The sequence below is a fragment of the Apiospora hydei genome (genome assembly GCF_038363865.1).
Source record: "Apiospora hydei strain CBS 114990 chromosome Unknown utg000010l_segment0_segment0, whole genome shotgun sequence".
In the NCBI taxonomy this organism is placed as follows: Eukaryota; Fungi; Ascomycota; class Sordariomycetes; order Amphisphaeriales; family Apiosporaceae; genus Apiospora; species Apiospora hydei.
This window is the reverse complement of record NW_027117369.1, coordinates 1,125,554-1,140,526: the sequence shown is the minus strand read 5'-3', so window position 1 is coordinate 1,140,526 and position 14,973 is coordinate 1,125,554. Positions and strand designations below refer to the sequence as shown.

The window sequence follows — 14,973 nt, the reverse complement described above, 5'->3', positions numbered from 1 at the left end:
CCTCGCCTGCGGTTGTTCGAGGTTCCGATATATTGCCACGCGCCATTGGTGTACTCGGATCGCCCCGGAGAGGGGTATTCGCAATACTGACTGGCCAATTGCCCTACCCCGATCTGCAACGTGGAGCCGGCTCTGTTTGTACTGATCGAGGTGGTTCGAACAAATCGCCTGTTATTCCACCAGCTATAAGACGCGAGACGGTCCCCCCGGTGGTTAGTAGTGGACGACGAAACGAACGGCGAGAGACGGTGGTGTGAAGAGGGGCTCTCAGGGTCGGTTGTGACTTACGGATCGTCCGATCGTTCACCTCGATTTACATTGGCCTTGTTTACGAAGATGAATGCAAGACCGTGAGGTACGCTGATTGATTGGGTAGATGAGACGGTTAGCCTTTTCCTGGCGTAGAAAGAACAGCCAGCACCGGAGCCAGTCACTTACGCGCATGGGTTTATAGCCGTACTGGCTGGGTCGTTCGGGTCCACGTAGAGGTCCGCCTCGGTGGGGGATTGGACATGGCGCGGCCAGTGAAGGAAATGGAGAAGATGAGGCCATCAGCATGCCTCGAGTTTCCATTCCCCGCGGCTCTGTAAAAAGGCCTTCATTGCCGATCCATGAGAATTGTTCTCATCGTATGGTATCAGTCGTAGAACTGATTGTTGGGCCCAAATCTTGGTGTTTGGGTTCCTGTTGGGGTTACCAGAGCCGAAGGGATATTCCTCTGCTTGACATCCCTTGAGTCTCCATCCTTTAGTCTTCCCGTTGTAATACGGGTTTGTCGTATGGAGCTTGCTATCGGGGACAAAGGTCATGATGGGCGACTTGCCCCTAGATACAATGGCAGACTGTGCGTTCGCGCAGACATTCGGCCACAATCGGTAGTCGCAGGTGAAAACACTATGGTATCCGTTGGGTGGCGGATTATTCCGGTACTGGGCTGTTTGGTTCGATACATACCAGGTCAGTATTGTTTCATTTGGCCTCAATTTTCAGCCGATGAGCCGATGAGGACCTCTGAGAACTTTAAGAGAAAGGGGCTTTTGCTCACGGTTTGAAGGACAGACGCAGTTCGGACCGCCCGGACATGCTCTGGCAAACATTCGAGAGAATCTCTCCGAGAGTCTAAAGTTGGGACAGCAAGACCGGGACTGTTCAAGCCGGTCAAGCGAATCCTCCAAGCTCTCATCGACCTCCTTCTGGCACTCGGGCAACAAGTCGACCGCTTCTTCTCTCGAGAAGTCACACGATACGCTGCCGCTCCCGGGGTCATAGACCGGGTAGTTTCCATTTTCACAGAGACCGTGTGAGGTATCCAGCTCTGGCTCACAAGCATCGTTGGACTCGGTAGGGTTGGTTGGTTCAGCTGTCGGATCGACAGTTGGATTAGCGGTCGGGTCGGCGGTCGGGTTGGCAGTAGGATTGCGAGTAGGATTCTCGGTCGGGTTGCCGGTCGGGTTAGTAGGATCCTTAGGGTCCTTAAAACCTGTGTTAGCCAGTTCACCTCGTGGAAAGACCAGGGATATGCGCGAATTACGTACCTTGACAGGGTTGGGCTTCGGGTCTGCCGGGTCGTGGAAATCGACATTGCGCCCACCTCCGCCCCCGCCACAGTTGACGTAGCAAGGACTGCACACTTGTACCAGGGGTTGCACGGCGTACCACAGCCCGAGGTGCACGTGGGCGACGGTGTTGGGCCGCGTGAGATGGTGACGACCGTCGGTATGTGCGAGTTTCGGTTGTCCTCTGGCTGCGTCGTGCTGGGCGGCGGGCCCGTTGTTTGCACACTGGACCATGGGAACGGCGGCGGCAAGATCGTCCGGGTCCGAGGTGGCCGGCTCTTGGTCGGCGTCGAATACGAATTGGTTATGATGGCCGGCGGCAGTATAATCTTGGTCTCTACCCACTTGACGATGGGCGTGCTCACTTGGGTCTCGGTCACCTCGACCTCGTAGAAACCTATCACTGAGGTAGTGACGGGAGGGAGAATGACGGTCGTGTTCTGTGTTTCGGTCCAGGTCGAGAGCGTCACCGTGGAGGTCATCTGACCAATCGTCGTAACCACAGTCGAGAGATAGTAAACCTCGACCGACGTCGTGTACGGCGGAATGACGATGACAGTTGGCTCTGGAAGAGTATACGACGGATAAACCAGCAGGCACGGCGGTTCGCAGACAAATTTCGGATTTGCCTGGGTGAATATCTCTTGGCCCACATAGACTGTCCCAGAGCCATCCCCAGGTGTGGGATCGCCGCCGGGGTTGCCTCCCGGGTTGCCACCTGGGTCTCCCCCGGGGTTGCCGCCGGGGTTGCCACCCGGGTCACTACCCGGATCTTCAGGGAGAGGCGGCAGATTTGGGTTGATCACGCCTCCTGGGTCATCACCAGTAACATCCGACAGTCCACCGCAGCGGTTGAACCATGTTTCGGCTTGGTTTGTCCATGTACCCAAGAGTGAATGCATATCCGCTCTAAGACACAAGTCAGTATGGCAGTCTAATTAGTTGTTGATAGATAATTCGTACCTTCCGTCGCCATCTCTGTGAATTTGTCAGCGGTCATTCCCCTGTCAATGAACTCAGAAACAATCGGACATGGAGAATTACGTACAGATCTGGATAGAACAGGCAATTACCCTGATGATTTCCATCGTAGACGGGATCGTCGATCTTTCTCCAGTGGAAAGAGGATCCGCCATTGTCGGCCGGCTGTAACCCCCATAATCAGTTCATAGCCTATGCCATAGTGTGGGTAGGAAAAAGGAGTCGACACTCACGCTGCCGGGTCCCTCGTTGTACCAAACGTAACCTTTCCCGTCAAACTTGTCTATCCAGATCTGACTTCAGGTCAGCAATAGGGCCGTTGCAGTTCGGTGCGTAGGTGGTGGCTCACTAGGTCGTCCCGTCCATCTCCGTTGACATCGTGAAACCTGAAGTTGGCGCGATCCTTCCCCTCGGCAAACTTGAACTGATTAACCGAAGTCCAGGTGCCGTCATCATTGTGCAGGTAGCCCCCAGCTGTACCGTCCTTCTTCATGCAAATGTAGTCGCCCCGTCCGTTTCCCGAGAGGTCGCCAAAGCGCACGGCAAGGTCGTAGATACCCAGCCCCCGGTGCTCCGTACAAGTGACTTGGTGAGACGGGTTCGCTTGGTAATCCCAGTTCCAGGCTCCGGTGGAGGGGTACTTGTTGATCCAGACGCTCATCCGGTTGTCATTGTCGGGGTTGACCCAAACGATATCGCAGGTGCCGTCGCCGTCGTAGTCGACGAGGTGGAGGTCACGCCGGTCCAGCTCGGTGAAGGGGGCTTGCTTGGTCGGGTCCCAGATGATCTCGCTGTCGCCCCAGAAACTCTCGTCGCCCTCGATGTGCTTGAGGCCTTTGTTCGGGTAGATTCGCATTTCGCCTTTGGACAAGGTCCATACGTAATCTGTGTTTGTTGCGCATCAGCATCAGGCAGAATATTTGTATGAGATGACATGGTCCGGAGCTGGGGACGAGCTTACCTTCACGGCCGTCAGAGTGGCCGATCATGTTACAATACCTAGTCATCAGTCAGCCGACGGCAACAGCAAAAATATTTGCTGGAGACTTTGCATCAGATACGCACTTGTTTCCATCGGCTACAAGTTCATAGTATTAGCATACATATAGACAGAAAAGAAGCGGTGGTTGCGAATGGGAACCAACCTTCCAGCTTTGTGCCGCCACTTCCGATATTCTTCCACACGCGCATGTCAAACTTGTGGCGTCCGCCTTCCTTGGAGTGTTGCATAAACACGTAGTCTTGGCGCCCGAGAAGCCCAAAGTCCTGGTCCCCAAGCAGTACATGTTAGCTGTCAAAGGTGGAATGGAACTTGAGTGATTTGCCGTGCAAAGCCAAAAGGGAAAGAGCTTCCGGGTAGTGAGGGGTAGAGAAAGGAGGTAGATATGAGAGTGATTGGTGGTGCTGTACTAACCTGCGGCTCGCCGTAGATGCGTGCAAAGTGAATTCGGTCCCTCAGGTACTTCTCCTCGTCCGTGACGAAGCCCCCCATGCCGCCATGGGTTGGTCCAGAACTGGCCCCTTTGTAGAAGCCTTGACGCCATGCCACGTTGAGCCCGTCGCCGAGCTTCCCGAGGCACAGCTTCTCGCGTTGGTCCAGGTGTCCGTGACGCCCACGTCACTCACCCATACCCAGTCATCGCGTCCCTACGCATCGGTCAGTAATCTCTTCGTCCGTTTTCCAAAGCTTGTTCGGGTGTGGAAGACATTGCGCATACATCTCCATTCACGTCCTCGAATCGGACGCCACGGAAGTCGTTCTTGCCCTTTCCCGTAAAGCGGACTCCGAGATCCTGCCAGTACGATGGTTTGTCTTCTATCCATCCGTTTCGCCAACATCTGTATGAGTTGCAGAAAATCGTCAGCTTAAGTCTCTTGAGACGAAATTGCACTTCCAAAATGGAGGATGCTGCTTACCGTATGTTTCCATTGTCGTGAAGAACGCAATAGTCACCTCTTCCGTCACCGTCTATTCGTCTTGTTAGCGTATTTCTACGGGAAACCAGCGGTGTTAAGGGGGACGAACCGATATCGCCCAACCGAACACGGGCTTGTGGGTAGCCCTCATTCTGCTTGATCAATCCGATGTTTTTGAACGACGGCGGTTTGTCAGCTGTGCCGTCTCGTTGGTTGATGGAGGCGTAGACGTTGCCATCAGGTGCAACGCAGGCGAAATCATCATAACCGTCCCCTAGCAGGTAGCAAGAAGGAAGTGTCAGCCACGCACACAAAGCAATATGGTTTTAGAGGTCATGGCGAGTTGATGCGTACCGTTGAGATCCAAGAAATGGACACCTCGGGGGATGCAGTTGTCCGCCACGCTCAGATCGGCAATCTTGGTGAATTTGCCTCCATCATTCTTCCAGCAACCATATGCGACACTGCCATCCTCGCGCTCAAACCAACCGAGGAGGTCGTCGTACTTCCGGCCGTACAGGCGAGCAAAGAACCATTGGTTCCTGTCAAAGTCGCTCGTGACGGTAAGCACGATACCCTTTTCCTGCGACTCGTGATGGTAGATACCATCTCCGATCCCCGAGCCTTTCTGTGTGAGACCTCCGGCGTACACGCCGTTGCTGAACACCTTGTCGCACTTGCTGTCGGGCGTGGTGCCCTCCAGAGGTGCAGCGGGCTTGATGAGACCGGCTGCAGCGGCTCGTTCAATGGCAACCCACCAGACATAGGCCATTTTCCGATACCCGTCATCTGTTGGGTGTGTGCCATCGGTCAGATCACTTATAGTCAGGTAGTTCATGTACGCGATGACGATGGGCCGACCGTTCGAGCGCAGTCTCTGGACCAACGCCTCATACTGGGAATTGATACTGGGTCCATTGCTAGCCCCAGTGGCCTCGGTAGTAGGAAGCAGCGTTGACAGTACGATGAGCGTATCAGACATGCCGTCGGCCGCCCAAAGATCGTTGATCATTGATTCCATCCTGACACCAATGTTGGGAATGTCAATGTTCTGGTTCGCATCATTGGTGCCTGCGTTGATGAGCACCACGTTGGGTTTGAAGTCATATGAGTTCCTAGACGCAGCATGAATCTGTGTCACCACGTCTCCAGATTTGGCCTCGACGTTCTATCAAGTGTTGTTAGCTTGTGAGACAGAACACGACGAACAGAAGTACCCACATTGTCAACCATGTTGCCGTTGCGTCTGGACCCGACCATGTTGACGTTCCATCCTAGGTATCGAAGCTGGTCCCTCAAGGTTTTACGGAATCTGGCGCGTTTTGTATTAGTATATCTGATATAAAACACAAACAGCCGACGAAGGTATACTCGCCCATTGTTATCGGAAGACCTAAGTCCCCAGACGATGGAGGCACCCAGAGGCATGATACGTAGTTCCGGCCTATCCTCCTGGCGGGAGGAAACAGTTGTGTATGGGCCTTTGTAAGGCGACGAGGAGTTGAACACATCAACATCTTCGGCAAAGTTCCATGGAAATGTTTTGGCTCCTGTGAATAATAGGAGAGACCATATAATGGCACAACACCGCACAGAACCGAACAAGTTCATCTTGACTAGTTGCAGTCTTAAAACCTGTGTGCGTTTGATATTGTATCATCACTGGCTCTGCGGAGCAGCTTCAGCTATATATACACATTCCTTTTGTTTCTCTTCTATATCACTCATCCTCGGTCAACCACTCTCATCCTGCCCCTCTGTCCCCCTTCGCTCTCGCTCCCTTTGCCATGCTCAAACGTACGTTCAGTCACTTGGGTAAACCTCTCGTTGTGAGGCTTTTCTTCTTAATTCCTGCCGTACTTCCAGCTTGGCATCGAGTCTAGGCTGCTGTGGAGGAATCAACCCTTGACCAGCTGGTGAAAATGCAGTCTAGTCTCGGAGCTCACGGCCTGACCGCAATCTACTCGGGTCATCTTCTCTCATACTAGGAGCATTTTCGATAGCTTCAAGCAGAGTAGTGGCTCATCCAGCCCCTGAAGCCGAAGGAATGATGGCTGTAGGCAGCCTTGTCAGCTCACTGCACCACCCGATGGCTCATGTTAATGGTGTTGGATGATTTGAAAGTGTACGCGTGTTTGGTTGAGGCTATCTCTGCCGCAAGGCTAGGCTCCCACGTGCCCGAAAGGGGCAGAGTGTCCGATGGCAGGGGCAGCCCAAGCGGAAGGGTCGGGATATGAATAGAACCACGTGCCTGGAAACGAAAAAGCATTTCGACAAGAGTACCTTGCCTTAGCTGCGGCACACAACGCTCATGCGGACGAAGTCCGTCTCCTTGTGGCCAATTCTGCCTATTACAGAGATACCAAATGCCTGTTTGGGCAGCGGTGCCACAAAAGTAATCTGGCTGGTTCATGTGTATGCATCCCCGGGAGGATTTGCCCTGTGAAGGATTGCATAGCCAATTTTGCATTCGTTCGGAGGAACTGAACTAACGTATGACTAATTTTATGCTCAGAGGGATTATACCGGGACGTCGGGTCCTCGCGATAGTACCGGAATAACTGTAGGCGAGGGTGGAGGGGGCCACTTGATAAGGGACGAAGGTATCTAATACGTGCCGCAAACATCAATCCGTGTCAGCCCGTGTCGACATGGTGTGCGAAGTTCCTCCGGACTCGCATGATCCCAACACCTAACACTGTGCGCTTTCGAGATTGGGTTTCTTCTGGAAACCGGATCATACGGTTCGAATTTACAAAAAGTGGTTTGCTTCAAGCTCGACCCGTTGCGGTTCTGAAAGTCGGCCTGGCAGAACCAGAATGCTTGCTAGAGGCATGGGAATCCCCAATGACTCACCCCAGACGGTGTAACCACAATTTGATCCTCCACCTGGTGGCGAGTATGGTGATGGTGTGGACGTTGGGCCATTGTGTAAGACCAGACTCCCAATGCCTAGAGAATAATTCACGAGATGGATATCTAGGACAGGCGCCTGCCTGCGCGACGTCCGAGTATGTGTGTTCCAGGTGTCATTCATTCATTCCCTGGCCCATTGCAATGGGGTCCTTACACATTTACCCTGGTTTGATCTCGCTCGCCTTTACTGTTGTTGCTGGCACTCTACTCCTTACTATTCAATACGATGTTGACCCCGAGATATCCCATCTTCATCATGTATTGAGCACGTTTCTGGCCAAGGGCCAACTCTTTCTTGAGCTGCTCCCTCCGTTATCTCTGTTCCTTTCTGCAAAGACGCATTCACTAGTTCTATCTGGCTTAAGTTTAGTATCCCGTGTTTTGCTGTCTTTACTCATTTTTCCATACATCTACTGCGGGAAAGAATGTGCCAAGAGATACCTGGCCTCCTCAGCCCTGACTATTGGTTATCTAGTGGCGGCCGCGGCTTGGATTCATGATGGCCGTACTAGCCTAGCGCATTGTAACGACGTTGGCGACTTGCTTGTTATTATTGTATTCGTATACACCACCAGTGCCCCCTATTTGATATTTCCTACTTTGTTGGAGTGTCTGCTTGTAGTTGCATGGGCCTTAGGAGGCAACTTGGCGGACTTGATTACGAGCCTTCTGGTGGTGTATTGTCGGAATATCCGCAGCATCGCATGCTCTCGCGGAGATTCCAAGACAAACCTGTCCAAAGAAACTTCAGAGGTAAGTTCCGACATCTTGAGCTCTTCTCCCACAGCCAGGTCGACTGACATTCTTTTGAGATATGGACACTACTCAAGATCGGAGTCGTAACTCTGCGCAGCTTGGCTTTGCCCTGGATAGCCCTGGCGCTTATCTCGGGTCTCGTGATGCCGGCCTCAGAGGTTACCAGCGGAGGGAATTACAATCTCCAGTACCTCTCCCCCACAATTGCGTCGCTCCATGTCTCCGTCGTACGTGGACTCCCAGTCGCCCAATTGGAGCAACTACAGTATCCCCCAGCATGCCATCGTCCCATTCGTGCCGGTCTCTATCTACATGCCCAGAGCCGGCTTTCTCTGGCTCGACGAAGGCGTGTGGCTCGATGATCTGGGCGTTTTCGGCACCCGAGACGAGCTGCAACGTATGGACGACGAAGACGACTGGGCGGACTCGCGAATCTATTTCTCCGACCCCATGGGAAACGCCACCCATGGTCCTTTGAACAAGCGGAGTCCCACGATGATGAAGGCTATGAACCTGAAATGAGGGATTACTTGATGAGCCACCTCTGGTCCGGCGATCCTATACATATCCGAAGCCGAATCACGGGGTATTACCTCGGCCTAGCAGCGAGGGACCAGTCTATCGTCGACCAGGAGATGAACCTTGGCCCCGCGGACGACGGATTTGCGCGTTTCATGGTAAGCGGGCATCAAGAGAGATCGCGCAATACCACCTGGGCCATTGAATATGACACGGGAAAAGACGCTGGGTTTCGACTGTACAACCCGCAGAAGGACTGCTACCTTGCATCGAGTTTTCGGCCGTTCCCCGACTGGGATGGCGACGACCAGGACCTGGTTGCCAGGCAGCTTGGTAGAATCTCGGAACCCACCTGCAATAGGCAAGCTGCCATAAGCGCTTCGACCTTTTATATCATAGAAGGCAAGTCCGGTTTTTCTCCGTGTTTAGGTCTAAAGTCTTGTCACTGACACGTTCCAGGTACACTTAAGCAAGAGGGAATACATACCAAGTCACGGTTTGTGCAGCTTGAACCCCTCCAACAGGTTATGCTGCATGGATATCGAGTTCTCCGTGGCTTATTGGACCTCCGTTCGATGCGCAGGCAGTATGCCGAGTATGTACTGGACACGCCAAGGAGTTTGCGATTTATACATGGGCATGGCAGCAATACCGCATCTATGATCGAAAAGATACTGCTAATAGCCTTTTTCTCGATGCATTTGAGCTGGCTGTTGTGGAGGAAGCGCTATGCACGTGTGGAAAAGGGGGTATTTCCTCACATCTCGAATGGCAGGTTTTCTGCAGCACGCTCTGTGTCTATGGACACTGCTTGGTCTATCATGTCGGGGGCGAGGCAAGGCCATTTGGTGGGCGTCTGATACTGATGTTGGCTCTCATGGGGATGCATGCGATGTGGAAACATTGGTCATTGGCTGAGAAAGGCCGGGAGAATACAGTGTACAGTACTTAGCACATGAAGACTGATGCAACCCTGACAGGGATGACTGCTGCCTACTCCATGTCCCCACACCCCCCTTCCTATTTGGTCTATGTCTTTAACCAACACGACATCCATCTACACAAGCGAGCGTATCAGCAGACAATGTGCTGTTTAAAATAGAGAACGTTGCCGCAAGCACGCCTTCCAGAGCTCCTCCAAGCCCCTCCGACTCTCCCCGTTTCACTCCATCGTATCCACTATAGCTCATATCCAGCCAGCCTGCATACCTACAAACAAAAGGCCAGAATGATTGAAAACACAGTAACAAACCGCGCCGAGATCCTCGAAGCCCTCGCCAACTACCGCCAGCACGTCGCGGCCCGGAACCGCTACGCCCTGGAGCAGTACGTCCCCCTCGCCGAGTCCGCCGAGCCCAACGACCTCGTCGCCGACATGGACGAAGACGGCATCGCCGAGGAGCGCATGTTCTTCCTCGAGTACTTCGTCGGCCAGGGCTTCGACCGCCTCGCCGGCGGCCGCGAACTCCGGCGGCCCGCGGACCTCCTGACGCACTACGACGAGGTCGCGCCCCAGCTCGGCCTCGACGGCACGTGCCGCCCCACTCCATGTCCGAGCCGGACCGCCGCCGCAACCGCGAGGCCTACGTCGCCGCCATCGAGGCCTACCTGCGCGCGCACTGCCGCGCCTCGGTCCGGGACGACATCGCCTTCCCCCCGAGCTGCTCGTCGTGGCGGAGCAGGTCGACTGCCTGCACGGTCCCGGGCTCGAGCCCGAGCGCGAGCAGCAGGGGATCCCGTTCTGGACCATGCTGGACCTCGAAAAGACGCCGCAGTTCGTCGTGGAGCCCGACGAGCTCGCCGGGACCTCGAGCCTCGTCGAGGTGTCGGACCTCGAGGTCGCCGCGGGCTGGAATTGCGGGCACGGCTATCCCGGGGACGCGTACGTCCTGCTTTGCCGCGAGCCGCTTGCTGAGGGGGACGACGAAGAGAATGACGATGCGAGACCGTGGAGCTGGAAGTACACCGTGGATATTGACTTCGCAGCGCGACTGTTCCATTCTATGCCGGAGTTCTTGGAGGCTTATAAGGACATCTGTGCAGTTGACACCGCGGTGTACCCGGAATACGGTCTGGAAGATGTGTTTGGTGGTGTTCCATAAGAGCACTGATATTTCATCTAGCCCACAAGAGCTGGATATTTGCATTCATGGATGGTGACGCTTATGAAATCAAGGAAAGTAAAATCCCCCTTATAGCTTTTGTAAATAATCAGGAAGCCTCTGCTATTGTACAAGAACCGTGACTCCTCCATCGTACATCTTTTTCGACATGGGAGAACAAATCCGGTAAAACTGACATCATTGGTGTGCACCCAGTAGAGACTGTTGGGGCGGCTCAATATACCGATGCCTTTGAAGACCTCCCTTCAATCGGCCAAAGTGTTATCCCACAAACTCTGTATCATCACCTTGTTGATCCAATCACCATCAGTATCGTCCTGAATGACACGATAGCCCAGTTTTCTAGGCTTCCCCTTGCAAGCCAAAACCCATTATCGTCAAACGCCACCACCACTCCCGCCGGCGTGTCCAACCAAGTCCACGCGCTGACACCAGAAGTGGCCGTCACAGTGAACATGTCGGCCTCCTCATCATGTGTTAGCTGTAACCCCGGATCGACGAGCTTGGCTTGTGACAACGGAGTAGCGTGAAACCAGTTGGTGTGGTGGAGCGTTGTGACCTCTTCGGAATTAGGCAGTTTCCCGGCAACTGTGATGTTAGCTTTCATGATGAGGTTCTTGGCGTTATCATCCAGCGTCGTCGCGAATATCCTCGTGCTGTTGAGCGCGCCAACCGTGACTTCTTTTCCGCGCAAGCTGCAATCGAGATCAACTTCTTCGCCTTCCCAGGTATACCACCGTGCATCTACAGTACCACGGACTTCTTCCCAAAGATCGCTAGTGACCCAGAGCTCCAGCCTTCGCGTCGTCACATTCCAGAAAGGGCTGATAATGACGTTGGAATAGAGATCTTTGGCGCGGTAGTGAAGTATCTTCCATCGTCCGGCTCGGTCGATGCCAGCCCAGGTTGGCGCCGCCCACTGGTCCTCGAGCTGCCAATACAGACTGCCGAGGGTCCGCTGTGGCAAACCGGAGCCCCGTCGGTAGAATTGGATCTGGGCGCCGTAGTAGTCGGCCTGGAACACCTGGGTCGTCCAACACCAGGCCGAGAAGTTGGCAATCGGGTCCGACTTCATGGGTGTCGGATACCAGCGTTGCGCTGCCAGTGTCATCTCCACCATCCCCTCTGACGTGGCTGGGTAGTTTATATCCAGCCCGCCCGGGGGATAGTGTCGATTGCGGTATATAACTGTCGTCGAGTTGAAGAAAAGTTCGCTTTCAGGCACATATTCTTGCCACGTCTGTAGGGCTGGCATCGAGTGATACCCGAATTCGTTCGCAAACCGACCGACGGGATAGGCGGAGTTGTTGAAGGCCACCGAGGAGTCGTACTCGTAGTAGTCCGTGTCGCCGTATATGTGGCCCGGCTCCAGCTTGCCGTATCGCTGCGGCATGTAGGGCGCGTCCGTGAAATTGAGCGAGATGAATCCGTTGCTCGTGCTACTGGGCGCGTAGCTGATGCTCCGTGAGTTCTCAAATACGGCCGGGAATAGAACCGACAGGAAAAGCGTCTCGTAGTCGGCTCGGATTCGCGGAAATTTGCGGGGTGCTGCCTTCTTGGCTAGGTATAGCTGAAGGATCTCGAGTTCGTTGCCACCAGCCCAGTAGGCGAGCGATGGATGATGGTTTACTCGGCGGACTTGATAAACGGCTTCTTCGTAAACATTGTCCAGGAAGCCCTGATCGACCGGGTAAAGTGCGTCGCCGAACTCGAACTCGGACCAAAGCAGGATGCCCATCTCGTCGGCGGCATCATACATGTAGTCGGGGAGTACGCGCCAGAGGCCCATACTCTCAACATATTTTGGTTCCCGGAAACCGCGGCGGCGAAGAGCGATCTTATTCTCTGGGGGGTAACACGCGGCCAGAAAGCATCTGGTGGGATGAAGTTCGAACCCTTAGCAAAGAATGGATGGCCGTTGATTTCAAAGTGCCAATGATTTCCTGGCGCTACTCCGACTGCTATTTCGTCCTCTGGAACAGGCAGCTCGTTTAGTACAACAGTTCGAAATCCTACCCGCCGGGTCACCGAGGCTACAGTATTGTTTTTCTGGTCGCTCACTTCTACCGTCAACCAGTATAGAGTCTGTGAACCTATCCCAATGGGCCACCAGAGATCGACGGTTTCATCTGGTATCGTGGTCATGCCAGTGACGATACCTGGCACCGAGGTGATATTGTTCAAAGCACCGTCAGCGACGGTCTGGTTCACGCCGTCTTTGAGGACAAAGGTTAGACTTGGGTCTTCGATGGTTTCGCCAATGTAGTCGATGCTTGCGTTGACCACCCAAGGCTGACTCTGGTCCGGGATCATATTGTTCCTTTGTCCATCACGATAGATATCGATTAAGGCATTGCGTGGATGTACATGTTGCTGCTCTCGATTGAGCTGGACCACGAAGGCGGTCTGCCAAGGCCCGGCTGGGGCGAAGGCTGGTCCCCAGTCCCAGCCAAAGTCGTTTTGCTCTTTCCGCATAAACTCCCGATGCGGGATCACGAACGGGCTTCCGACATTGGATGGCCAGTCTGGCTGCCCGGGCTCCTTCGAGATGGCCTCGGCGATCTGTGGGGCACTGCCGAAGTTTAGGCTCAAGGTGAGCGGGCCTTTACATTGAGCCAGCACGTCCGTGACGTTGAAGTGGTATTGCCGGAACTGATTGTTGGTGCAAGCGACATGCTGGCCACAAAGTTGAATGGTGGTGAAGGTATCAAGGCCCTGGAACAATAAAAGGTTTGATCATAGTCAGGGGATCTGCCTATGGTTAGTGGCCATACAGTCTTAAAGCGGAAATATCACCCCAGTTACTTACAGATCCTCAATCCGTGTGGTATAGGTCCAATTCTGTTTCCAGATCCATCTCAAGTTAAACTCGTTGAGGGCATACTCGGGGTTCCCAATGACGTGGTTGGCGTAGAGATCGAGATGAGCATAAGATGGGAATCTCGCAGGAATGCTGATATCCATGGCAGGGTTGCCCAATGTCCATTGCAAGGAGCTCAGATCGAGTATGCTAGGGCTTGAGGGGATGCTGTCACCTAGGACAAGGGGCACTTGAAGCGCCATGGTGAGCAATGAGATTAGTCTAGACATGATCTGATCCCATTCAGACTCGAAAGGTGCATGGGAGGAAGTTTGCAAAACACTGGTGGCGAATACGAACAGATCCGGGCAGATACGACGTATAAAAGGTGTAATTCGTGGGGTAAGTGCATGCAAGCTGCAGATCAAGTGCCGGTGATATATGACTCGATATGTGCTGTCCGGTTAAGTGCCTAATGCATACTATATGCAGCCAGGACGCGGGGAGAAAGCAACGGTTGATCACGACTTGCCATGATGCGGGGAACGTACATAGATTCGATGTTAAAAGAAGCTTGCGCTCCCTATCGTCAATGGCCTCCACTGTTGCATTCGTGCTATTTCCATGATGTGGAGATTGGTACAAAACTCTGTCGGCACTACCTGCTTCGGTAGAATCTCCATCATCATGATAGACAGTACCCCAGCCGACGAATAGCTTAATAGCCTGAGACTCTACTGATCAGCATCTCCAGGTGTTTCGATACTTAACATACTCATACACACATGGTAGCCATGTCATCAAAAGGGGAACGCCAATAGGACATGCACCTCTTGCTCTGAAGGCCGTCTGATCAGTTCTCGAGAGTGGACGATATGTGTGGATTCCGAAGTTGTCTCAGCCCAGCCGCAGATCTGCAACTCCTTGGAATAGAGGTATGGCGAACGTGTTCATGACGCCGAGCTGGGAAGTCGCCAATGAGAGGATATCCTCCCAAGGTTCCGAACCCAGGGCTGGTTTGAAATCCTTCGGGAGCCGACACTGATTGAAGACATTGTCAGGCGGACAGCTTGGCTTGGGCGGCACATCAAAGAGATTCAGGAGGAGCCATGAAAGGGTGCGGTGGTCAGGGGAGAGACGTAGTTGTCGTCGGGCGCTTAAAATGCCAGCTAGATAGTCTGAGTAACTGGGACATCTCTGCTTCCATAACAACATTAGAGGCTATTACAAGCCTCTCTGACGTTTTATACTACGACAGCAAAGAAATCAGGGCCGAAGAAGTACTGCTTTGGTTCTCCATGGAAGCTTGCCTCGAGAATTTGTCTGTCGAGAATTAGATGATCTCTGTGTGACGATTGTATGTCGGATGCCGAAAGATGTGCAAACCAGTGCACAAACATCAATG

At 53.6% G+C, this 14,973-nt stretch overlaps 4 protein-coding genes across 4 annotated transcripts; 2 read left to right on the top strand and 2 right to left on the bottom strand.

Moving 5' to 3' along the window:
- Positions 1-551: 551 nt before the first annotated feature.
- Positions 552-6,065, bottom strand: PG997_014529 (carbohydrate esterase family 3 protein; the record flags this gene model as incomplete). Its single annotated transcript, XM_066818843.1, has 19 exons — positions 552-934; positions 1,046-1,472; positions 1,536-1,996; positions 2,044-2,465; positions 2,520-2,534; positions 2,605-2,702; positions 2,771-2,830; positions 2,887-3,422; positions 3,499-3,536; positions 3,603-3,615; positions 3,683-3,803; positions 3,952-4,104; positions 4,164-4,184; positions 4,256-4,376; positions 4,455-4,506; positions 4,564-4,728; positions 4,809-5,622; positions 5,676-5,766; positions 5,809-6,065. The coding sequence occupies 19 exons, from the start codon at positions 6,063-6,065 to the stop codon at positions 552-554; spliced, it is 4,248 nt and encodes a 1,415-aa protein (XP_066661031.1).
- A 2,277-nt stretch (positions 6,066-8,342) lies between these two features.
- On the top strand, positions 8,343-8,648 carry PG997_014528 (uncharacterized protein; the record flags this gene model as incomplete). The annotated part of the gene is made up of 1 exon (XM_066818842.1): positions 8,343-8,648. One exon carries the CDS (start codon positions 8,343-8,345, stop codon positions 8,646-8,648), a length of 306 nt encoding a protein of 101 aa, XP_066661030.1.
- A 1,225-nt stretch (positions 8,649-9,873) lies between these two features.
- PG997_014527 (uncharacterized protein) lies at positions 9,874-10,747 on the top strand (the record flags this gene model as incomplete). The annotated part of the gene is made up of 2 exons (XM_066818841.1): positions 9,874-10,195; positions 10,248-10,747. 2 exons carry the CDS (start codon positions 9,874-9,876, stop codon positions 10,745-10,747), a joined length of 822 nt encoding a protein of 273 aa, XP_066661029.1.
- A 304-nt stretch (positions 10,748-11,051) lies between these two features.
- On the bottom strand, positions 11,052-13,831 carry PG997_014526 (beta-mannosidase; the record flags this gene model as incomplete). The annotated part of the gene is made up of 3 exons (XM_066818840.1): positions 11,052-12,613; positions 12,664-13,340; positions 13,578-13,831. 3 exons carry the CDS (start codon positions 13,829-13,831, stop codon positions 11,052-11,054), a joined length of 2,493 nt encoding a protein of 830 aa, XP_066661028.1.
- Between the last annotated feature and the right edge of the window lie 1,142 nt (positions 13,832-14,973).